Below are 26730 nucleotides of genomic sequence, written 5' to 3' on the forward strand. Positions count from 1 at the left end.
TATAAAGCCACAGCAGAACTGTTGTGCATCTCTGATCAACACACAGCAGTGATTCATTACTGAATGAATCCACATTTTTGAATGAATCGATTGAGCCAATGATTCAGTGAGTCATTCATAAAGACATTCACTTGCTCCGTTTTCTGAAAGTTTCATATTTAGATAAAATTTTCTTTTTTTCTTAAAACCATTTTGTATTTCAAAATTGCATTTTTTTCACTTTTTTCTTTTTTTGAATGTTGAATTCAAAATATTCCTTTCTAAAGCTACTTTTTTGTAATGTCTATTTAGTGCTTTGGTAATTTAACACAATAATGACTTTAAATTATCTTTAATTAATCAGTACATGAAGTGCCAATCAATCTAATTAATGAGATAAATTAATTAACTTGACAGCCCTTTAAAGCATAAAAAATTGCACAATAAATTCATGTTAATTTACACCAGACACCCCACCCCACACCCCATGTGCTCTGACCCCCATCAGTGTGTAATTCGCACACTGCTTATGGCGCGTTTGTGGTGTTGTCCATAAGCACTCCAGAGGTAGTTTCAAAGCCCTGTCAGGGACACTAAACAACTATGTGAGTACAACACAACATTAGAAAGATTAGCAGATGAGAACAGGCAGAACATGCTGAGCAGTGCAAGGCTATCTTTTCTTTCTTTTACATTATTTATCTTATTTTTTGAGACATATCTTTTTCTGTCAGTCATGTTTACGCAGTATGAGGAGCTACTCAGGATGTGTTATTTTGTTTAGGCAGAGGGGAGCAAATCTTGTTTCTTGACCTGAAGTTTTGTTTGCTTTTGGCTGCTTATAGATCTACTAAAGGGATGTTTTGATACTGGTATTTTTTTTTATGTCCAACTTTTAAAGATCTTAAGACTGGAGAAATGGCTGCTGAAAATTCAGCTTTGCCATTACAGGAAAAAAAAAAAAACATAGAAAACTGTAATTTTATTGATATTTCACAGTATTACTGTTACTGTATACTGCGTTTATATCAAATAAATGCAACATTGGTAAGCATAAAAATGTTTTCAAAACTTGACAACCCCAAACTTTTGAATAGTAGTGTGTCATTACTCAATATTATTAGTAGTCATTGAATCATTTAAATTATTGAAGTGATAAAACCAACTGATGATCTGCACAGTAGTTTTAACAGGCAAAACAGCAGTTTGGAGCTGTTATTTAATAAATACCAACCTGCTCAAGACCCATCATGCATCAGTTTGTTAAAATACAGTCTTGCATATTAAGACTGATATGAAAAGCTTTTCATATTCACAATGTATGATTACAGCACACTCATTGATAACTATATCTTTGTTCATTTAATAGTTTTTATTTATTTATTTATTTTTGCATTAAGGTAACGACGCAAAACCATGAGAGATGTTCCTCAATGGCAGCTACCTGCTGCCTATGGTAATTCTTCTTATTAGTATAGAGGACACACAGACACTCTCCCTTTTATTACAGTTGCTTGAGGACATTACTCAGCAACCAGCACTCGTGTGTGTGTGTGTGTGTGTTTGCACACGCCTGTTTAAAGCACCAGCAATATACTTAAAGTTAACTGAAATTGAATATTTTTGACTGAAATGGTTTTATTTTTGCATTCCTCCGCTCATCCCTCACTCCCAGGAAAACAGCGGTTGGAGGGGCGTGGTTAAGCATATTTTGCCCAAGGCGTCAAACTGACGTCATCAGAGAAGGAATACCATTCCAGAGAGGAAGCAAATGATCAGATTTTGATTGAAGATTACCAAGACAAAATTTTTTTTCAGCGGATTAACTTTCACGGATTAATTGTTCACTTTAAGACTAGCAATGTGTTTTTGCAATGTCGGGACTTTCTTCAGCTGATATGACAGTAGAAGACCTTGATCAGCTGGCGTGCAGCTCATTACCTCCCTTAAATTATATTTTGTCCCCTTAGGTTCAAGGCAGTCGTTTTTGAGTGATAGACATAAAATGTTCACTGGGCTTTGCGTAGTCTTTGGATGATGATTTGGTTAAAGACTACACGGAACAGCATTAACAAATACAGTTCAGTGTAAAATGTAATAAAAATACACTACTGTTCAAAAGTAAATTATATATAATATTACTGTTGTTATAATAATGTAAAAAGCTATGTGTACTGCGTTAAGCTAACTGAGACTTTTTATAGCACTTGTATATCACTGCTCTTTTATTGATTTTGATTGCTTCCATTGTCCTCATTTGCAAGTCGCTTTGGATAAAAACATCTGCTAAATGACTTAATGTAAATGTATTAATGTTTTATATATACTGTATATATATATACAGTATATATATATATATATATATATATATATATATATATATATATAGATAGATAGATAGATAGATAGATAGATAGATAGATAGATAGATATACATTTACATTGAATCATTTAGCAGACACTTTTACAAATGAGGAGAACAATAGAAGCAATCAGACCAACAAGAGAGCAACAGTATACAGGTATACCATAGCAAGGTGTTTTTTTTATTTTAAATATATTTTAGCGAATAGAATAGAATAGAATAGGTATGTGCTAGTATTAATTGGTCAGTTTCTAGTGAAAAAGATGAGTCTTTAGACGTTTTTTGAAAATACTAAATACTAAGCTGCTCGAATTGAAATAGGCAGGTCGTTCCACCAGCTGGGAACAGTCCCAAGAAAACAGTCATGAGAGTAATTTTATGCCTATTTGGGATGGCACCACAAGACGTTGTTCACATACAGAACGCAAGGTTCTGGAGGGCGAATAAGTCTGAACTAGCGAGTTTAGGTACATTGGTGCAGCACCAGTGGTTGTCTTGTAAGCAATCATCAGTACCTTGCTTGATGTGAGCAGGCTTGAATTTGATGTGGGGCAGTTGTGGCCTAATGGTTAGAGAGTCGGACTTGTAACATGAAGGTTGCCGGTTCGAGTCTCAGGTCCGACAGGAATTGTCAGTGAGGGGAGTGAATGACCAGCTCTCTCTTCCGCCCTCAATACCACAACTGAGGTGAGACCCTTTAGCAAGGCACCGAACCCCCAACTGCTCCCCGGGCACCGCACCATACGTCCACACGTCATTGCAGCCATTGCAGACTGATGAATAGAGGTGTGACGTGAGTTTTCTTCAGCTCGTCGAAGAAATATCTGAATATCTGTCAGACAGGCTGCAATCCGAACAGCTACTGTCAGATCATATGGTTGGAATGAGAAGTAGCCTTGAGTGTCATCAGCATAGCAGTGATAGGAAAAGCCATGCTTCTGAATGACAGATTCTTATGATGACATGTAGATGGAGAAGATAAGTGGTCCAAGCACTGCGCCCTGAGGAACCCCAGTAGCAAGAAGTTGGAAACCTCACCCCTCCAAGACACCATGAAGGACCTACATGAGAGGTAAGACTTGAACCACTGAAGTGTGGTTCCTGAGATGCCCATCTTCATGAGGGTGGACAGAAGGATCTGGTAGTTAACTGTGTCAACACAGCAGACAGATCCAGCAAGATAAGCACTGAGGATTTGGAAGCTGCTCTTGCCAGTCTCAGGGCTTCAGTAACCGAGAGCAAGGCAGTCTCAGTTCAGTGACTGCTTTTGAATCCAGATTGGTTGTTGTCCAGGAGGTTGTTGTGTGCAAGAAACATAGAGAGTTGGTTGAACACAACTCACTCAAGTGTCTTTGCAATAAATGGAAGAAGGGGTACCAGTCTGTAGTTTTCTAAAAGTGCTGGATTTAGAGAGGGTTTCTTAAGCAGTAGGGTTAAACCGAGCCTGCTTAAATGCTGTGGGAAATGTACTAGTGTGAAGAGAGGTGTTGATAATGTGAGTGAGTGCAGGTATAACTGAAGAAGAAATGGCCTGAAGGAGGTGAGTGGGGATAGGTTCAAGCGGACAGGTAGTAGGATGATTGGAAAGGATACGTTTGGATATGTCTGCCTCTGAGAGTGGAGAGAAGGAGAAGAGAGAGTGTATATTTGTTGTTATGAAGTTTTTGTCAGTTTGTGGTGTGGAGAATTGGCCGCTGATGGCTCTTATTTTATTTATGAAGAATATTGAAGAGTTGATGAAGGAAGGGGGGGGGGCAAAGAAGAGAGGAGAGGGTTTTTAAAAGTGTGTGAGAGTCAGAACAATTGTTAATTTTGTTGTGGTAGTATGTTGTTTTAGCAGTGAAGACATTTGCAGAGAAGGAAGACAGGAGTGACTGATGACACTATGGTCATTAAAATTTTTAGATTTTGGCCACTTCCTCTCTGCAGTCCTGAGCCTAGAGCGATGTTCACAGAGAACCATGGACAGCTAGGGGGCAGAGGGTGTGGTGCATGCTGGTCTGGATGAAAAGTTGTCTAAGCCCATACTCCCATACTCAGAATTCATGCTCTAACCCATCCAGAGTGCACACACACAGCAGTGAACACACACACACCATGAAAACACACCCGGAGCAGTGGGCAGCCATTTATGCGGCGGCATCTGGGGAGCAGTTGGGTATTGCCGGCCCGAGACTCAAACCCACAACCTTAGGGTTAGGAGTCAAACTCTCTAACCATTAGGCCACAACTTCCCCAGTGTAGTGAAGTGTAGGTTACACCAAAAGGTGACCTGCAGAGGAGTGTGTGTTGTGTCCGGAGGCAGTCTGAGGTTAGAAGTGATGACAAAGATGTAATTAGCAAGTATTCTAATTGATTTGGTAGGAAATATTTTAATGTTGAAAACAGTTGTGCTGCTTTTTTTTTTTTCTACAAAAAATTGATTTCAAATAAATGCAAATACATTTTTTTTTCTTCCATAAACATTTTCCATGCAAGTTTGAAGGTCCTTGGCAGTCTGAAAATAGACTTTCTTGGTTATATCACCTGGGAAGTTCAAGTCAAGTTATTTTTATTTGCTTTTTTGCATTTTGTTCTATAATCCATGTTGTTTGACAGCAGCTGAGGCAAAGAAAGTTTTTGATTAAAGATTATGAAAAAAAAAGCTTTTGAATAACATGCACTGATAAACTGTGCACACTAAAGCCAGAGACATTTTATTTAGAAAGGAACTATGCTAAATTTGTATGATGTTGTCTTTTAATCACATTCACATTGCAAATAAGTGAGGGGGAAAACTCTTCAACTCTGTCAGCCCCATTCCTCTCTCTAAGCAGGCCTCAGACCTGATTAATAATGCAATTGTTTATTAGATTGTTCTGCTGAATTTATGCATGGTTTCCTCAGAGAGGGAGAGTGAGCTCCTCTCCCCACACCATCGTTCTATTTTTCTCTTTTCATTTTTTTTCTGTCTGTTCCTCCCCTATTCTGCAGCAGCTCTGGTTATCTTTTATAGTTTTTTTAAAAAAATATATATATATTCTTTTATCCTCATCTCTACAAACGTATGCTGCTGGAACACCTATCTGTTACCCAGAGCAACTTCAACTGTGCAAACTTCTTGTCTTGAATTCAGCACATCTACAGACCTTTGTTGGTGCCTTTCATCTGATGATGGGTAAACTGAGGTCACAAACAAAAAGAAGCTGAAAAACCATGTGCAGTATTCTTAATGTGTATAGTATCCATAATGTTGGTGTATGGTTGTGCAGATGCATCACAAGTTGCAACAGCAAAGTACTTTCAACATTTTCCATCAAAGTGTGAGAACAGAGTGTCATATCAGAATCTGAATTTAAAAATTGAGAAAGAGCAGCTGATCACTACTGAAGATTTACCTGAGCTCTAATTCTGATGCAGATTTAGAAAAAAATATCTATATTACCAACAGCCTGGGACAGATGTGAGCCACTGAATGAAAGATTATAATAATTTAATTTGAGTAGCTTGAATATGGTAATGGTGTGATATCTAATATGCATGCATGAATTAGTGTAACAAACCGACTCTATTCAGAAACTATTCAGTATGTTTATTTATTCTGTCTTTGAGAAGTTGCAGTCATTAGCATTTGCAAATCAGGCCATGCTAAAAATGTCAATCCCAGTGTCTTAATCTGGCTTTCAACAAGAGCTGATGCACAAAATAAAATAAAAAAAATAAAAAACATGGCTACAAGAGAGGAACCAGAAACACCAAAAATCACCCACCATCAATTAGTGATAGGGATGTAACGATTCACTCAACCCACGATTCAATTCGATTCAAGATTTTGATGTCACAATTTGATTCAATTCACGGTTTTATTTTATTTTATTTCTTTACAAAATGGTATTTAAGACAAATTATGAATAAAATGTGTCCTTTATTATTGCTTGGACAAAATGCTGTACATTTCTTTGTGAAATTATAGTGTAGTGAAGTGTAGGTTACACCAAAAAGTGACCTGCAGAGGAGTGTGTGTTGTGTCCGGAGGCAGTCTGAGGTTAGAAGTGATAACGAAGATGTAATTAGCAAGTATTCTAATTGATTTGGTTGGAAATATTGTAATGTTGAAACAGTTGTGCTGCTGTTTTTTTTTTTTTTTTTTTTTTCTACAAAAAATTGATTTCAAATAAATGTAAATAATAATTTTTTTTCTTCCATAAAAGTTTTCCATGCAAGTTTGAAGGACCTTGGCAGTCTGAAAATAGACCTTCTTGTTTATATCAGCTGGGAAGTTCAAGTCAAGTTATTTTTATTTGGTTTGTGCATTTTGTTCTGTAATCCATGTTGTTTGACAGCAGCTGAGGCAAAGAAAGTTTTTGATTTAAAGATTATGAAAAAAAGCTTTTGAATAACCTGCACTGATAAACTGTGCACACTAAAGCCATAGACATTTTATTTAGAAAGGAAATATGCTAAATTTGTATGATGTTGTCTTTTAATCACATTCACATGGCAAATAAGTGAGGGGGAAAACTCTTCAACTCTGTCAGCCCCATTCCTCTCTCTAAGCAGGCCTCAGACTGATTAATAATGCAATTGTTTATTAGATTGTTCTGCTGAATTTATGCATTTCCTCAGAGAGGGAGCTCCTCTCCCCACACCATCTTTCTATTTTTCTCTTTTCATTTTTTTTGTCTGTTCCTCCCCATTCTGCAGCAGCTCTGGTTATCTTTTATAGTTTTTTAAAAAAATGATTATGACAAACAAAAAGAAGCTGGAAAAACATGCGCAGTATCCTTAATGTGTGTAGTATCCATAATGTTGGTGTATGGTTGTGCAGATGCATCACAAGTTGCAACAGAAAAAGTACTTTCAACATTTTCCATCAAAATGTGAGAACAGAGTGTCATATCAGAATCTGAATTTAAAAATTGAGAAAGAGCAGCTGATCACTATTGAAGATTTACCTGAGCTCTAATTCTGATGCAGATTTAGAAAAAATATCTATATTAGCAACAGCCTGGGATAGATTTGAGCCACTAAATGAAAGATTATAATAATTTCATTTGAGTAGCTTGAATATGGTAATGTTGTGATATCTAATATGCATGCATGAATTAGTGTAACAAACCGACTCTATTCAGAAACTATTCAGTATGTTTATTTATTCTGTCTTCGAAAAGTTGCAGTCATTAGCATCTGCAAATCAGGCCATGCTAAAAATGTCAATCCCAGTGTCTTAATCTGGCTTTCAACAAGAGCTGATACACAAAAAAAAAAAAAAAAAAAAAAAAAAAAACATGGCTACAAGAGAGGAACCAGAAACACCAAAAATCAACCACCATTAATTAGTGATAGGGATGTAATGATTCACTCAACTCACGATTCGATTCGATTCGATTCGATTCAAGATTTTGATTTCACGATTCGATTCCATTTAAAATTAGAGGCAACCACTGCATTTTAATCATGATCCAAACAAAGATGCTGCATACATGCAACATGAGCAGTTCTTAATTTAAACTAGAAATTTTAAAATTTAAAATTTAGAAATTTTGAAGCAAAAACAGAATGGTTTGACTTCAGTTTTGTGAAACTATACATAAAAATATCTGCATGAAACAGCATGAATGAGACACAGATTCACTCTCTGCCAGCAGATGGTGCTTAAAGCGTTTCCTTGGTTTCTGCTGTAAACGAAGCAGTGCTGCACTTATGAACTTTAATATGCTTCATTAGATTAGATTAGATTAGATTCAACTTTATTGTCATTATGCAGAGTACAAGTACAGAGCTAATGAAATGCAGTTAGCATCTAACCAGAAGTGCAAGAATATAGTGTTTTATATACATAAAATGTGCAGAATAAGTGAAGCTATGATTTTACAGAATGTACAGTTGGGTTGCTATATACAGTATTGAGCAGAGTATATACAGAATATAAATAGGAATGCAGTGTAGGATTGTATGTACATTATGAACAGAGCAATGTAGGATTATATATACACATTATGAACAGCAACAACGTGAGAACAGTGGTAATAAATACAGTTGGATGAGTGTGCAAAAGTATTGTTAAAATAAATTCTATGCAAAAACACTAGTGCAATTATATTTTTATAGAATAGTTTACTGTGCTTTGTACAGTAACAACTTAGTTTACAGTGCGATAACTAGAACAGTGTGCAGTATGTGCAAAATATGAGTAGTGCAAATACTTGTATGTAAAGTACTTTGACCAGTGCAGTAATAAAGTAGGTGCCGGTTAGATTGGTGGTGTGGCGTTCAGAAGGGTCACGGCCTCGGGGAAGAAGCTCTTCCTGAGCATGCTAGTCCGAGAGCGTAGGCTCCTGTAACGTCTGCTGGATGGAAGATGAGTGAAAAGTCCATGGTTAGGGTGAGAGGCATCCTTGATGATGTTTCTTGCCCTGCCCAGACAGCGCTTGTGATAGATGTTCTCAATGGAAGTTAACTGGGTGCCGGTGATCCGTTGAGCAGTTTTCACCACTCGCTGCAGTGCTTTGCGGTCAGATGCGGAGCAATTGCTGTACCATACTGAGATGCAGTTTGTGAGTATGCTCTCAATGGTACAGCGGTAGAATTCCACAAGGATCCTGGGATTCAGGTGAACTTTCTTAAGGCTCCGTAAGAAGTAAAGGCGCTGCTGTGCCTTTTTGACCAGGGTGGAGGTGTTATGGGACCTCATACAGAGGCCTCATACAGAGGCAAGATGAAATGAAAAAATACCATCTAAACTTTTCTAAAGACAGTAAGTTCTCCTCAGACATGCATTCATATAAACTCTTACACCTAAAAGAATCACGATTTGTTTGGCATCTCAACCGATTTGAATTGTCACATATTTGAATCGATTTTCAACTGGCTCGCGGTTAATCGTTACATCCCTAATTAGTGATTTATATTCCATTCCACTTTTGCAATTTGAGCTAAAGAAACTAATTAGGTGTAGGTGGGGGGAGTCGTGGCCTAGTGGTTAGAGAGTTTGACTTCTTACCCTAAGGTTGTGGGTTCGAGTCTCGGGCCGGCAATACCACGACTGAGGTGTCCTTGAGCAAGGCACGAACCCCCAACTGCTCCCCGGGCGACGCAGCATAAATGGCTACCCACTGCTCCGGTTGTGTGTGTGTGTGTGTGTGTGTGTGTGTGTGTGTGTGTGTGTGTGTGTGTGTGTGTGTGTGTGTGTGTGTGTGTGTGGTGTGTGTGTGTGTGTGTGTGTGTGTGTGTGTGTGTGTGTGTGTGTGTGTGTGTGTGTGTGTGTGTGTGTGTGTGTGTGTGTGTGTGTGTGTGTGTGTGTGTGTTTTTTGTGTGTGTGTGTGTGTGTGCGTGCACACTTTGGATTCTGGGTGTGTTTGTTTGTGTGTGTGGGGTCACCATACTTAGCTGTATGTCACGTCACTCTCACTCTAATTGATTTCCAGGCTTTGTAAATTTGAAATACATTATTGAAATGCACCTTGATGAACATTCACATTAAAAGTTGGCATGAAATGAAAATTCAGTAAGTAAATTCAAGTAAATACCCGATGTATTTTTATCTATGTCTATCAGTTACATAAAAAGTAGCTGCCTGCGGTCATTACCAAAATGGCCATCAGGTGAACTGTCTTGTCTCACAGGGACTTTGAAACACCCAAACTAGTCAATCAAAGTTTAGGGGTTCAGATAAATTGCAAAGAGGGTCATTAGAGCAGGGTTGGAACTAGGGCTGCACGATTAATCGAATGGGATTGTCATGAGCATCTTTTCAGTAAAGCCGATTCTGTAATCATCAGTAAATCTCCAGCACATGCTTTCAGATGGAGCAGCATTTACTACACAGAGCCGTAGTTCACTGACAAGCTACGCAAAAATCGCATTCATAATCATCGTTGATTATTTAATTGCATGATTATGAAATCGAAGAAATCGTTCTGTGATTATCAAAGCTGTTTGCGTAGCTTGTCAGTGAAATAAGGCTCTGTAGTAAATGCTGCTCCACCTGAAAGCACGTGAAAATACCACATTTAATAACATGTTTTTACTCCAAACTCACTTCATAACGTCAGTGGAGTGTTTAAAAATAAATCCTTCTGCGAGCTGATGTGGCTTCTTACACAAAATAAGGCATGCAACATATTTCATAGTATTCTAAGCAGTGATAAAGGCTATGTCGATTAGCATTGCATTGTTACTTTTAAGGAGGATTCTTGCAGGGGTGTGTGTGATAAAGCAGACAAAAAGGAAAAAATTATAAACATGATATATTGGGGGAAAAAAGTATTATGGAAACACATCAAAGATGCCAGCTGCTCAATCCAACACTTTCTTCAAACTGTTGATTGTCCGCAACTAGAGATGAAATGATATGAAAATTTCTTGTCACGATTATAGTGACCAAAATTATCATGTTTATCAGTATTATCTTGGTATTGTTCAAATGTTCAGAAAGTAGTAAAACATAAATCGTTTCACAAAGTTTTATATTATAGTGACCAAAATTATCATGTTTATCCAATAACTAAAACAATAACATTACCAACGCTGTCTGGATTTTGAATGACAACTTGACTGACAACAGTTTATCTCATGTATGTATCATGTACGAAATGTTCAAATAAAGCTTTGAAAAAGTTTCATAAAATGGTAAACCTCACATTTCAGCCTTTAAATAATAAAAAAAAAAAAATGTCTGTAAATCCACTCTGGCACTACGTGGCGCTTCTGAAACAGCAGAATTAGAGCTGTTTTCCCGTAACCTCTGTGGAGAAATCATTGTGATAAAAACACTTATTTATTAGATATTACATGGAGCGAAGATGAAACCAGAATGCCATTGAATCTTTTCTGAGAGACTGCAACTTAAAACTTTGGACAGTGTTTATTCATCCTGAGTTGTTTAAAATTGCGCTAATCGAAAATGGTTTTAATGATAATTAAAATATGAAACGGTAACACTAACCGTTGAGAATTTTATCATGACTTATCATCAAACCGGTAACCGTTTCATCCCTATCTGCAACCTGAAGAATGCCTTCTTTGCAGACAGTATATTGAGATCGAAAGGCATCAAAGCATGTCTGAATCCAATGTTTTCATTGTTTCCAGTCAACTAAGATGCCTGGTAATTTTTTTAAGCTAGCATAGATTTATAATATCCCACAATCCTGTGTGCGTGGGAAGGCATGTATAAGCGCAGCTGTGTGCCCTTAAGCAAAGATGGCAGCAAGCATGCCGTGTCCTTCCACATGTGTCTTTGAGATGAATAGAGATGCTAACAGACAGATCTTACCAGGTATTACAGACCTCTTTTGCCTGAACCCAGTTTCCTTTGGAGGTTCCTTCACATAAAACTGCTGTCTGTTAAATCAATGACTAACTGTGTAGCATGGCAGCCGATTTCAAACACAGTCTGCAGTCATTGTCTCCACATCAGTGCAGCTGTTAGTAATTGGTAGTAATAAAGACACACTAATTGGTCTATCTGGCATAGTGTGCAAAGGGCAACTACAGAGTGATCAGTTTCTTCATTACCCAGGACACACACAAATAAAATGTACAAAAATTCAAATCTAAGTAAAGCTTTTTATGTCTACCATTTGCCAAAAGTAACATTTATAGTTACTGCAAAATGTATCCTACTGTTCCTTTATCTCTTTATTACTTTTTCCCTTCACCTGTATCTGGCTGCAGCCATCAAATAACTAATATGGGAATTTTAGGCCCTTGATTTGTTCACTTATCCACAAAGCACGTGGTATGTAAAGTTAACTTTGTTTAAATGTTTTTTGTTTTTTGTGTTTTGCAGTGAATTGCCATTTTAATGCATTTATTTTTATATTTCATCACATGAAAGTCGTATGAATGTTTTAATCTGTTGCTCTAAAAACCCTGCAGTCTGTTTATAAGCCGTTCTGGGAGTGAAATGCAGCTCCAGTAGAGGCATGTCATGTCCTTGTGCTGGTACGGTGGTTTGATATGTGGGACGCATGCTGAAATAATTAAAGTGACAGAAACAGCATGTCTTTATGAATAATTCATGTTACACTTGTTTTCATGACACTGTTTTTCCCAAAAGTATGTCTAAAATAGCAGTGCAGTACTTTCGACTTCTGTCATTTTTCCATTTCATAGTGTTTAGTGATGGAAGTTTATAATAAAATGCTGAAATATAATAATGTTTTTTTTTTCCAGATGAAGTCAACAGAGGTGGATCAAGGCCTTTTCACAGACAGTTACTGCAAAGTGTGCAGCGCTCAGCTCATCTCAGAGTCACAGAGAGTGGCACATTATGAGGTGAGACCTGCTTTCTGTCTACATCCTGTCTGCTTGTACGTACAAATCTCTCTCTGCTCTTTTGTTTCCTTGATGTAAGTCATTTTAGATGTTGTAATCCAAAGTGTACTTTATCATACGGACAATCCACCTAGAGCAATCAGCGGTTAAGTGCCTTCAAGGACACAGTTACAATATAGTAACAACTAGTAAATATAGCTAGTACTAGCTTGCTTTCTGGACATCTTCCACAATTACTCATGGGAGGTTCTGAGTGCACGTCCTCTGATCTGTGTGGTGAAGAATAGCAGCCTAGCTGTGTTACAGAGTGTTTCCCTCTGGTCACTGAACGGAGAGTTATATGGCCACTCTTCAACAGAGCTGTAACCTGAACGGTCCTAGATGGGAACATAATGTATTTGCCTAGGCAGGCATGGAGTACAACAAGAAGATAGTGTGCTGGTCAGTGTAAAATATTAATTCTGGGTTTGTTTTGTTTGTACGTGCCCAGTGTGTTATTGGCTGTCCCATGTGGACTGAGCCATTTTCCGAGCACCTTTGAGCCATCTAATGATTTCGTTTACAAATGTCACGTGTGTGAATTTGATTGCATTGAATCTTGTTTAATATAACTTCTGACTGTCATATCAAGCTAAGCTCTGGCACAAAAAAAAAATAAAAAAAATCAATGTTTCAGCTTGTGATATACTGAAATTTTGGAGTGATAAACAGAATTTTTTTTTTTTTTTTTTTTTTTTGCTGGGGCTGAAGTATTTTTGTATAGAAACACTTGCTGCTTTTTCACTGATGTGTTTTGGTGGTCTGCAAAAACATGGATAAGCTACATCATGTAAGCACGTCAGCAGTGTGGATGTACTTCATCATGAACAAAAATGAGGCAAGAGTAGCAGTATGTATATTTTGTTTGGCTAAAATATCAAGAGATGGCTTGTTTCCAAAGAACATTTTTTACTATGACTGGTTAATCACCTGTGAACAACACCCTGAACAGTTAAATGACCCAAAATCTCATTACCAGAACTTTATTTTTGGTTTCAGTTTCTGGCTAAATTAATATTTACATTTTATTTTCCATGTTTTAATGAATAAAATAATCTGTGGTGCATCTGAGGCTGCTGGGTAAATTACTAAAAGCTGCTAAAAAGCTAAAATCTTTTTGCTGATTTTTGCAAACCACCGCAAGCATTAAATAAAAATGCTGTCAAGCTCCAAATGTGGAAAGACATGCAGTGGGCACAGTATTTTTTTTTTTTTTTTTTTTGTGAAGACCCAGATATGTGGAGAAGAGTTTTTGTCTCTTGCTCTGTTTCACCACAGAAAAGCTTGGATGGAAAAGTGTATCGGATGGAAGCTCAGATATTAATTAAGCGTTTTATCAGAGTATTTTTAAAAGGCTTTGAAAAGTTCTAGGGAATATACAAAAGAAATGGAGAATAACTGTTTATTTTCATCTTAGTAAATATCACACATGATGCTCGTGGCAGCAAAAGGGAAATTATGTTTGGAAAAAAAAACAAAACAGATTGTATCATGAATTTCATAAAGTATGGAGTAACAACATGCTTATGAAATTCAATATAAAAAAAATAACATAAAGGGTCTCTACACTCTAATGGTAATCAATAAACTGAAACGTAATACAAGTGATAAAAACTTTAATTTAATTTACATGGTTCATTTACTAAATTTTGCATTTGGAATCCTTATTTAGTCTACTCCAGTCCTTTCTGTCATTTCAAAAGAAACTTACAATGTGTTTTCTTGAACTAATTGGGGTCTTTGTCACAATTTTAGCATTTGATTTAATTTAGAAACAAAATAATTTGTGTTTGCATTGAAATTGTCCTGAAGCTCATTTTATTGGGAAGGGATCTGTACTGTAGAGGCTGTAGAGTAGAAACATGTACAGAGGCTTTTGCACTCAGGTCATGGTTTTAGAAATTATGCTGACGGCACAATTTTTTCTCCGTGATGAGCTCTTAATCCTCACTCCTGAAACATCAAAGACTGAAAGACAGAGAGCCTAAAACAGAGAGAGTGAGACAGATTGGAGGAGGGAGAGAAAATCCAGACATTTGAACTGAACAGTTTAACGGCAGCTGTATTAAAAGGAACATTAATAATGCAGAAATGCAATCATGGACCGGAATAGCATTTCCAGTATTGGCTTTAATTTTATAGTCCTCAAGACACTTATCCAGGGTCTCTGTTTATGCATTCAAAGTTATTCCATACCTTTTCATGTGCATTACCAAAGACTGTGATAATATCATATGTACAGGTGTGATAAATATTATTGTTAAGCTCCAGGCAAACATCTTCTTAATGTTAAATCCAAGCATATCGCTGTGCTGTTATGATTAACACCATGCCAAGGTGATTTCAGGTATGCATTACCTAAAGCAAACAGAAGATATCTGGTGTCATTTAAGCAGTAAGCAAGGTCTGTGGCCTGTGTCTCCTATTGAGTGTACAGTAATCTCTCTGGTGCACTGTGCTATTTGATTTCTTTTTGTGGTCTTGCTCTCTTTCTGTCTGTTTGTGTGCCCTTGGCTTATGTGTTTCCTTCATGCAAGTCCAATCAGAATTCTCTAATCTTACATATGCATGAGCCGAATAGCAGAGAGGGGGAAGACTGCAGGCTTTTATTTACGTTTGGTCATGATGATATTATCAGCGTTCAAGGATAAACTGCCCTCTCATTGTCCTAGACCCTCCTCTACAAGATTGGAATGGTCCATGCAAGTTTGATTCTAATGAGACTCCTGATTCACACTAAGGACTAAAGGACAAAAATCTCAGATGAACTTTTGTGGTTTCATTAATAAATGTGCATAATTCTACTTGTACAGGAATCAGTCACAACTATGTATTGCTTGGAAGCTGATTCTTTCCCCCAACCTGACACAAATGTAGACCAATGTGAATTGTCATGACAATGTCAGTGTTTAACCTAATTTCTTTTAAACACATTTTACCATGTTGAATACATTCTACAGAATTAATGTCAATTTTCCAGTAAAATTAGGACAGAAAACGGGGGAAAATTATAGGAGTGAATCACTGACTGCCATTTTTTTTTCTGCGATATTTTAAATCAAAATTTAGAATGTGTGTGTGTATATACCATTCAACAATCAGTACTGTTTTATTGAAAGAAGTACTTTTATTCAGTTAAAATGCATTATATGGATTAAAAGTAGCACTTTTTGTAATGTTACAAAAATGTCTATTTATTATATAAATGCTGTTCTTTTGAAATTTTGATTCAGAATTCTGGGAAGAAAATGTCACAAGCAAGAAAAATGTATCACTGTTTTCACAATAATATTCAGAAGCACATCTGTTTTTAAAATTTATTAATACAAACATTGAGCATATTTACATGAACACCAGTAAGCTGATAACTCACAAATATCAGCTTATTAAAATAACTAGTTTTCCCCGTTTACATGCACATCAGTAACCTGACAACGCAAGTAAGCTGAGTTTACATGACTTCATTAATAAATCAGGTTATTTCCTTGTAGAGTTCCCTCAGAGTATTCCATACATTTGTCAGTTGTGATGTTAAATTAAGCTTGCAACATGTCGGGAAACTTACAACTCGTAGGCTATATTATCCTCTCATGCAGTTATAAATGCAGCATTGTGACTGAACCACTTCTACTTCTGCTATAGATGAGAACACATTTTTATCATTATCTGAGTCATGAAAAAGTCTGCTTTTGTAATATATTTCCTTCTTTCTTGACTGCAAGACATTTGCTCGGTCTAGATGCGGTCCTGTCACGTACCACACATGCGCACTTCAATAAGCCGACAGAAAGCGGGTTATTGCGTTTACATGGCGTGCCAAATTGGAGTAGGAAGCAAAAAACTACCTGTTGTGACCGGTTTATGCTTACGCTGTTTGTGAACTTACTCCGATAAAAGAAAACGGGTTACCGCATTTACATGACCAAGTGCATTTTTGGCTTATTAAGCATAATCGGCTTAAGAACGTGGATGTAAACGCGCTCATTATCTTGAGCACCCAATCAGGATATTAGAATGATTTCTGAAGGATCATGTGACACTAAAGACTGGAGTAATGGCAGCTGAAAATTCAGCTTTGCCGTCAAAGGTATAACATACATTTTAAAAATACCAAAACAGAAAACAGTTATTTTAAATTATAATAATACATTTTTATTAAATAATATTTTAAAATGTTTCTTTTCTCTTTTTTTTACTGTATTTTAATCAAATGCAGACTGTTTAGCATAAGGCCTCTTTCAAAAACATTTTAAAAAGGCTGCTTGTGAATCTTGTATTGTAAGCTAAACTTGTCGCTGAGCTGTGAAAGTCTGACTTTGATTCACAAAGCTCTATTAAACACATCTACTGTTATTATCGAAGTGAGGATCAGTAATGTCTTTAAATATGGCTCTAAATTTGGCTCCCTCAATTAGCTCCTGTACCGTTGACTAAATCAGGATGTTCTTGCTGGCCTAACAGCCATTAGAGTCATAAAAAGAGAAGAAATCATTTCTCTGTAAGATGCTTCCTAAGATAGTGCTAACAAGTGAGAATAAAATTGGGATGCATGAGGCCAAGTCTTTGGGTTCTCATCCCAGTGTGTCTTTCAATGCAACATAAAATTTGTTTTTCATATGAAAAAAAAAAGCACAAGTAATTGTATTTCTTTAAAGTCATAATTTGTGGAGTTGCTCATATTGTACAGTTACAATATAGTGAGTCATTGCCTGCTGATTTGACTTTATTTTCTTTCATAGTTAAGAACAAATGCAGTTATATAAAGGATGTCAAGATCATTTTATTAGGAGTTTTTTAATGCATATTTCAGAGGCTATGCAGTTACACTGTCCGGTGTTTTAATGCTTATTTTTGCATAAGTATAAAGATTTTTTTTTTTGTTCTTATTTTTAATTGCCATGAAATTTCTAAACAGTTAACATAACACCGTATTGAAGACACAAAGCACAATACATTCATTGAGGAAGGCATTAGATGGGTTTTAAATCTTGCAGTGGATCTTTATGCTTTGAGGATCTTACAGATTATCTGGCAGAACGGAAGCCGTAGCATAATTCTTCATTGTCTCTACTGATACTTTCTTTAGCTATTAGAAGTGGGGAGGAGCAGCATCAGCAGCAAACAAATTAGAAGAAGATGGAGTTAATGGACAGAACAAAGGCTTGTGATGCTCTGATGAAATATGGATGAGGGCCTGTCAGAAAAAAAACATGAAAACATATCATGTGAAGAGTCCTTGGGTCTAACAGAAAGTCTTTCATACCCAAGACAAAGACTGATTGCTAATGAACTCACTTTTCCACACTTTGATCCCCATTTAGATTCATAATGCAACACGTTTTCAGAATGTCAAGTCAAGTCTTACTGTTTGATGCTCAGGATTTTTACTACTAGAAAGAAGTCTTTGGTATGTCTTGTATTCATACTGATGGAATTTTGTCTGCTCATTTATGGCAATTTTTTTTAAAGTTGTACTTAAAGTCCATACACATTCTTCAGTTATTTTTCTTTTAATAATAACAAAGTTCATGTTTTTAATGCTTTGCTGAAATGTGATTGTTAAAATATGTCTGTAGGTTTGTTTGAAACATAATGTGTTTCTTAGAAAGAATAAGAAGCTCTAATAACCTGTCCTTGTTTTTTTTCTTTTTCTCCTTCTTCTTTCTGCATTGTAATCTACAGCGGTGCTGTGATATTTTCTACAAAACCTCTTTCAGTGTATTGAATATGATAGGGTTATACAAGGTTTTGGCGTGAATCTAAAATCCCACTCAGTTTCCTGGCATTCTGTGATAGCCTTCCTGCTCCCAAAACTGGGTCTGAACATGTTCTAGTGACAAAGCAACCAGAGGCCAAACAGTGAGGATGCATATAGTGCCTTGGAATAGAATATGTATTGGGTCTGTGGCATGTTAATAACCCAGTTTACTTGATGCAGATGACTAATTAAAATTTGTAGCTGGAAATAAAATTTTTCAGCACCATCTGTTTGATTTTGATTTTTTGCAATTTTACACTTTGCTCTATCATTAGAAGAAAAAAATATCGCATTTGTATTTGAATGGCTGATTTGGGTTTTTTTTTCTCTTAAACTATTTTATAGAAATGTGCATAACCATTATCTCACTGGTTAATTCTAGAAGTCAAAACTCGCCAAACTCACAATAAACCAGTATTGTCAAAATCCCGGGACAACACATGAGAAGCACACAGTATGAGCAGGATTTAATATATTGAATAAATTAGGCTTTTCCTTATACACCATTTTTCCTTTTAATTATGTTGTCAGATTGAAAAGCTATAAGACAAAATTTAACTCCATACTTGGTTGCTGCCAGGGTTCCTCTAAAATGTATCTCAGCATTGAAGTGAACTGTCTTTATGCCACCAAACAGTCTTTGACTGGTTTTAATTTGTGTGTCCACACACATGCTGTTGTTATCTCTAAAGGTGGCTTTTTACTTGATGAAGCCCTTCAAGAAAACAAACATAGTCTCCCACAATAACACTACTTTTTTAAAAAGGTAAATTAGCAACAAGGCTATCAGCATCAACTATACAAATGTTTGAGCAAAGATAAAATGATGTTAGGTAAAATTAAGTCTAAACTTGCATGCAGGAATCCTTCCCTCAGTATTGACAGGGTCATCTACTCTTTAACTCACTTTTGATAAGAAAGTAAAGTAAACCCTGAAGGAGACATGTCTCTGCAAACAGTCCTTTACCAGTAGAGTGTGGGTCCTTTTACAGTAATGAGTCTTGAAAGCTTTTTCCATTTGCCAGTTATTTTTCCCCTGTGCTTTCCCATGAGTAGAGCTTGATGTTTTCCTCTGGCCAAATGACAGTGGGGTTTGGAACATTATGTGCCTTTTGTGCTTGAAGCTAAATTGTGGCCCTCTAAATCTATCGCTGTGACAGTTCAACCCCAATCTGAGTTTTTACTTCACCCTTTGAGACTAGTTTTGTCTACCTCCATGTAATTACCATACCCAAGACTCACCTAAGAACTGGAGTCAAGAGTCCTTAAAAGTACACTTCGGGGTCGGATAAGTCCACAAGTGTCATTTCTTCAAAGACATGCCCACCGTTTGTTGCTGAGGACTGTGGCTGTGGAGTGTCTGTTTATTTATAATTAAACAAATTAATTGTGATCACATCTGATGATTTCTTTGGGGTTAATGAAGTTAATCTTCAACATGATAAAACACACATGCATTTATAAAATGTATTTGTGTAAATTTTATATTAAAGTACTTGGCCTGACAATAATATAATGTAATAGATTTTTTTAAATGAAATATTACAGTTAAAAAATTGAAGGTTGGTTAGATTTAAATGAATAAATCTGAAGAGAAAATCAGTTGATAGCACCTGACTATAACACACTGACAGGCAGGAATGGATACAGACAATTTTTTTTCATATTTATTGCATGCTGATGTTGTAGAAAATTATGGATAGAATTGTTGCTGAAGAGGTTGAAGAGAAATGTGTTTATATTTGCACACTCTCCAGGTGCTTAAGCAGCAGCATTCTCAGTAAATCTTGAGATCCATCTGTCCCTTTCGATCTCTCTCTGTCTCATTTCATATTTACTCTCTTGAGCGGAGAAATAGGAGGACCAGGCTAATAAGATTCTCTCAGGCAATCTTCAAACACAAGGTGACAGATCATATTTTTGAACCACATTCATCTGTAGTCAGTCAGGTCTGTTTCATCCAGGTGCATATGTCATTTTTTTTGAGATTCTAAGAAAAGCAGACAGAAAATCTTTCACTTCTTCAAGAGGAAATGAGTGGCTTTCAATGCAGATTATTCCAGTGCCACTCTCTATCCTTCATTTCCACACTTTGCCTCTTTCCTTTGTATTGAGGATGAAGTTCAGTTACCCTCTTGTCAAACATCATTTTCAGGTAATCTGAGAGGTGAATTGATTTGGCTCACTCTCTGAAAGTAATTGATGGGTTTTGATTTGTGGCTCCAGAGTAATTATTTATTGGCCTGTCCATGAGATGGGCACTGCTATTCACTTTTCACTCAGTCCCTGCTCCAGTGCTCATCTTTCTTTGGTAATTTTTTATTACCATTAATGATTTTCTAGTCTTTCACTTTGATTTGTTACAGCCATCTTATTCTCTTATAATACTCTGATTGCAGAATAATCTGATTAAGAATAACAAACACGTATTTAAATAATAATTTATTTTGTCTTTTTCAGAGCCGGAAACATGCAAACAAAGTTCGTCTGTATTATATGTTGCATCCAGTAGATGGGGGATGTCCGGCTAAGAAGCTCAGAACAGATGACGTGAGTATATCGCAGCCCTTTTTTTTTTTTTTTTTTTTTTTTTTGCTTTTTTTAAATTACACCTCTATATATTGAGTTCATAAATGACTTGCTCTGTAAAATTCTTCGAAAAGATCAGCGTGGTGAGTGTTTATTCTTTTAATGAGCTTTTCTAGCCACTGCTCTGCATAGCCAATCTTTTTCATAATAATATGCTTCATGAACCCCACTTGTTAAAAAGCACTTGATTGTATGCTTCCTTTTATGCAAACAATTAATTCAATAGACTGAGTTTCTGTAGGTATGCTGCAAATTTCTTTTGAAATCAAAGTAAATACATTTGAATTACAAATGAGAAACCTGCATCCATGGACAGTTTAGCTGTTATTAATGTATCACATTTCCTGCCATGGAGTGATGTGGTGTGATATTAGTGATTGCTATAGAATATCAGTGTGCACTATAGTTTCTGTATGACATGATTTTGATTCTATTTTGTGTTTTGTTTGGATTAGATTTTTTTTTTTTTGATGATGATGTTGTTGTTGTATGATTTGTTGTTTTTTTTAATAGTTGGTTGGTGTAGTATGGTGTAAAAATGTGTCGTTCTTTGCAAAAGATGCTAAAAAAAGGTTGGCAAAACTGTTTTACAGAATGTTTGATAGCTCGGTGAATACTGAATGACTGATGACCTATTTAAGGATGATTGTAGAGGTGAATCAAGGGTTGTAGTACGTCAGTCCAGCATCATTTCATTACAAAGTGACAGCAGCTCGATGTATGTGAAATGTTTTGATCCATCTGGTTTTGTACTGCATTGTCACTTTGAGATAATAGGTGATCTTGTGTGCATTCAAGCTTGGGGTTGAGAATGGAGCAGGTTTTAAATGAAGGCCAATTAAATTCAAGAAATAAACAAGAAAGTTCAAGAAAGTCTAACTCAATTCTGAACTTCAGCCATCTTCTGAGATGAGTCTTGCTGAGATGATAGTCAGTCTGCTCTGCTTCTCTCAGTATAGGATAAAACAGGCTTCTGCTTTATGGCCGGGTTTAATGGGCTATTCACACAACGAGAGGGGTTCACAAACACAAGGTTGTGTGAATGTTGCTGGGATCTGCCTTTCTGCACTCTCAGCTGGGCAGAGAAAGACCATGATGCCTGTGGTTTTTGCAGATGTTACATGTTCTTTAGACAGCTTCCAAACAGACCAACAAAGCTCTCACCACAGGAGACCAAATGCACATCTAAATGTTTATGTGAGAATCAGAGGATGCAAAATCAAAGCCATCGGCTATGGGATATGGTTAGAATTAAATGATATTGAGTATACTGTGTATGTTTTATTGATATTCTGTATGATCACAGTAATTGTCATCATTAAACAAGCTACTGAGGTGGGGACACTGGCAGAAAATTGCAGTAATGAAGGTGATTAGTATACGATTATTGTGTAGGGAACCACCATCTTCAGTGGCCAGATTTCAAAAGACTACGTGCTGCTTCTGAGTTCTTTGACTGAACTTTAACACTTAGCTTGTATCAGATCGATAGTGGCAAAGAACAGACATTCAAATAGTCATCGACTGCTATGTGTCCATGTGTCCTCTGTCAATAGGCTCTGCAGACAAACTAGATTTGCGCAAGTTGGACAGCAAATTTTCATGAGCTGAAAACTGAAAACTGAAAGTGAGGTAGAAATATGGACATGTCTTCTCAATGAGTACAGATCATAGGCCAAAACTGCCATTTTTTCAGAAAGGAGAGAAAGACCGTATGAAAACAAAAGTGGCTACGTTTAAGAAACAAGTTAGGGCACTTTCAGACCTTTAGATTTTTTGCTTTATAACAAATGAAATTACTATTTTGTAAAAATGTTCACTTTGGAAGCTGTCTGTTTGGAAGCTGTCTAAAAAATTAATTATTTTAAGTGGTCAACCGATATTATTTTTTTGATAGCCAATGCCGATATTTTGGAAAGCAGGGTGGCCGATATAATTTTTTTAAAATTGTAATTAATATTTAAGAAATTTGAAATCATTTGACAATGGATAAAAAAATAAATGTGTAAAATAAACATACTTTAGATGACAAAGTATTTTTCAAAAATAAAAATATAATTAAAAAGTAAGTAAACACTGTAACAACAGGGCACTCAGTGTTCTGGGAAGTTTATGTGCATTGGGAATCATATTTTTCAAATAAAGCCAGAGTAACACTCATTTTACATACAGCACACAGAGAAAATGACATGAATATGGCAGTGGGCAAATGCATAAAGCACAGCATAATTTGAAATCACAAGTTTAAAGCTTAAAGCATTCAATTCACACGGACCGACCGTCACACAGAGAACATGCGATCATGCTGGATAAAAATGCACACTTCACAAGATCTCACAGCTGGATTTGACTAAGTTTGCAAGGTTTGTGAAATTAAATGTTCATTAGTCATTCAAAGATTTTTTTTTTATGATATAAATGCATATTTGCTTAATGCTGACGGCAAATGAGAAAGTATTATAATGTTTGCCTTTCTATTACTAATAATATAAAAGCAATCGTTATAATACATTTTGTAGACATTAATTCCTTTGTTTAAACGTTCTGTCTGATTATTAGACACTTCTATCCATTTTAGACAAAACTGTTAACAACGATAGTAAACAAGAGGGAGAATGTGAGCACTGTGTGCTCAGGTGCTGCCGGCTCTTAGGACCGTCAAAATAAAAGTCCCGCCTCGAACACATCGGCCGACCAGAAAAACTTATCGGCCAATGCTGATATTTGAAAAATGCCAAATATCGCCCGATATATTGGCCTTAGCAATATATCCACCAGCCATTAATTATTTTCCTCAAAATTCTACAAACAATACCCTATAATGACAACGTGAAAAAAGTTTGTTTGAAATCTTTGCAAATTAAAAAAAAACAAAAACATAAGTATTCACAGCCTTTGCCATGACACTCAAAATTGAGCTCAGGTGCATCCTGTTTCCAGTTTTTATTTTATTTTATTTTATTTTATTTATTTATTTTTTTGTGGGGAGAGAGAACAGTTCATTTAAGTCTTTAGTTTGAATTAATTAAATTTGAATGTTTAGGGTAAGTTTTCCCATTTAAATATTGAGTTAATCCTCTTACACTCTCTTATCACTTATCAGTTAATGTACTTCTGAAAATCAATATAAAATTAGTGCAAGATGTGGAATTTTGTGATTACCCTTTCTCTGTCATTAACCTATCAACGTGATAGAGAAAAACGAAGTCAGGAAGCGTTCAGTCAAAATCAGCACTTTTCACAGTGGGACCGAGGGAGTAGAGTGGAACTGAAAGCAATTATTTTTTCCACTACATAGCTCTTTCTGATGTTTATAGATCAATGAACTCTACATGGCTACTGTTGTGTGAATGCTGTTGTAATGTTTTTGACTCCTTGGCAAAAAAAAAAAAAAAAAAAAAAAAAAAACCTGAAAGTTTTGTGCCAGCAATTTTACTACATCAGAAAAAGCTAAGACATACTGTACTTATTTTCTTGATTTCTTCAATTACAATGTGAGCACACACACACACACTTGCAAAGCTACACTTTCAACAGTTTAAATGTTAAGGGAAATGTTGAAATTGTTAATAATTAAAGGTAAGTAACTTTATTATGTTGTCAACTCATCCAACTGTACCTGTCAGTCAGTGTTACACACAAGTGCTGCTTGCATTTTCTTTAGATTCATTTTTCCCTCTCTATTTCCCCAGAGCATAGGGTTGTGTTAGAGTAAACTGGCCATTGACCAATGGAGAAGTAAAATTCACCTGCATTAAGAGTCAGTAAGCAGCCAAGATCTAACAAGCTGTCCTCTGCTCTCTCAACACCTAATAAAGCGGCAGCAGATCGTACACGAGATCACTGGTCACATCCATCTGCTTAACACAAATCAGCTGTCTGCGGCAGCTACTAATAGCTACATGGTCCCCTAAGGACACTTTAAAAATCGCTCCCCAAGTCTCCAGCACTGTAACTCAATGCAAGGGCTGTGGCGGAGGATACTATTAGTGGCCTGGGACAACTTCTGCACTGATCGAATAGCCCATCTGATACTTACTCCTATTTAATTAGCGGTGATTAAATCAACCCCTGCTGGGGCTCGTGTTTCCAGGGGAGAGCAGGGCAGACGGAGAGCGTGTGGAGGACCAGAACGAAAGAAGAGAGAAGAAAGTGAGCTGAAACTCGAGCCTGGATCCTCAACTTTTGTTCTAGTCTTTGTTTCACTCAGTTAATGACAGATCAGTGACTGTGTGAATGTCCAGACAGCTTGAGAGTGATACAGCAGTTTTATCTCTACATTTACAGTTCAGTTTACGTTTCTTTCTTGGTATGAACTAATGGGATGTATGCACAGATAAAGCTTTGTTTAAACCTGCTCTGCTGGTTTAAAGTCAATGATATGCAGTCAGTAGTTGTTTAATATCTTTGCTTATCAGTGTTATTTTATTATTTATATATTATTGTATTTATTAATATTTTTATTTAGCCTTTATTTTGTGTTTTCAGTTTTCTTTTTAATTAAATTTTTGGTAGTTTTAGTAATTTTGTTAAGTGCTTTTGTATTCTTTTATTAGTTTTTGTTTTACCTAATATATCTATTTAGCTAAAATAAATAAATAAATAAATAAGTTGACAAAAATATTTTTAATAATAGTTAACAATATCAACAACTGTTGCTGATTTTAACCATAGTTTTGGGAAAGATTTTTGTTGACAATCCAGGAATTTTCTGCAGACCACAGGCCATTTTATATTGAAAAACACTGCTCTATCTGCTTGTTAAGTCATGACGCACCGAATACTGTTTCTGGTCCAAGCCTGTTTCAAATAAGAATACGTACTGTTCTTTACGTTTATGAGTACTATTCATTTATTGCACAACTTTAAGCCAAGCTTTTAAAAGCTAGAGGTGTCTGGACTCAAAGTGTTATATTCAAATAGTTATTTTTTTTCGCCTAGTATTTAAAGGATTTAGAAAAGATAAATCACTGCATGGCTATTAGGATCATGATTTTTCCATATTACAGAAAGTGAGTGTATATTAGCAGTGTTTGTTGTTTGGTTTTGGTGTCTGATGGAGCGCTTGGACCCAGAAACTGACATGTGACTGATGACCTGTGAATGAAAATAAAACCTGTCCATCAGTTTTCTTCTGTCATGGTATTTAAACTTCAGCCTTGTCAGAACCAATACTGAAATGTTAAGATGTGGCGCTGATGTGGATGGTGCAGATTTGAAACCATCTTCCAAAAAATTATAGCTTTATTATAGATATTTCATATATTAAAAAGATAAGATCTAATGTATCTTTCAAATATGGGGATGGTTTTGAGGTATCCGTGGGAACCTGAATGATGCAATGTGAACTGACAGCACTGATCTTGCCATGCTTGGCATAGTATCTTGTTCTCATGGAGACACAGACCAGACTGAGTCATGAGTTCTCTGACCTTTTTTCCTTTTTCATTGTGCTCTGTCACAAAGTAGACACTTCTTGCTGGAGGAAATATGTAGTAAACAATAAAAATATAAGTGTATAATCTATAAATGTACTTCAGTTAAAAGCACAATATGCTTGTAACATTTGGTTTTGAGCATTCTGGATCCATGAAGCAATAGCCATGCTGCACAGCCATGCAACCGTATATACTGTGTAAACAGAATTAAACCTCAAAAGGTTTTACACTAAAGCAATCTCTGCAAAGCCCCCAGAGCGCTTTCACCAGCAACTACTGCCTGCAAGCCTCAGATGCATTGC

General features: G+C 36.2%; 1 protein-coding gene across 2 annotated transcripts in view; it reads left to right on the forward strand.

Annotated features, from left to right (window-relative positions):
- zmat4a (zinc finger, matrin-type 4a) overlaps positions 1 to 26730 on the forward strand; it is a 77071-nt gene that overhangs the window by 6233 nt on the left and 44108 nt on the right. For both annotated transcript variants that reach the window (XM_042755252.1, XM_042755254.1), the window contains exons 2-3: positions 12503 to 12604; positions 20862 to 20951. In XM_042755252.1, coding sequence (XP_042611186.1) covers positions 12503 to 12604; positions 20862 to 20951 — 192 coding nt within the window. The remainder of the gene's footprint in view (positions 1 to 12502; positions 12605 to 20861; positions 20952 to 26730) is intronic.

The sequence above is a fragment of the Cyprinus carpio genome, chromosome A5, assembly GCF_018340385.1.
Source record: "Cyprinus carpio isolate SPL01 chromosome A5, ASM1834038v1, whole genome shotgun sequence".
In the NCBI taxonomy this organism is placed as follows: domain Eukaryota; kingdom Metazoa; phylum Chordata; class Actinopteri; order Cypriniformes; family Cyprinidae; genus Cyprinus; species Cyprinus carpio.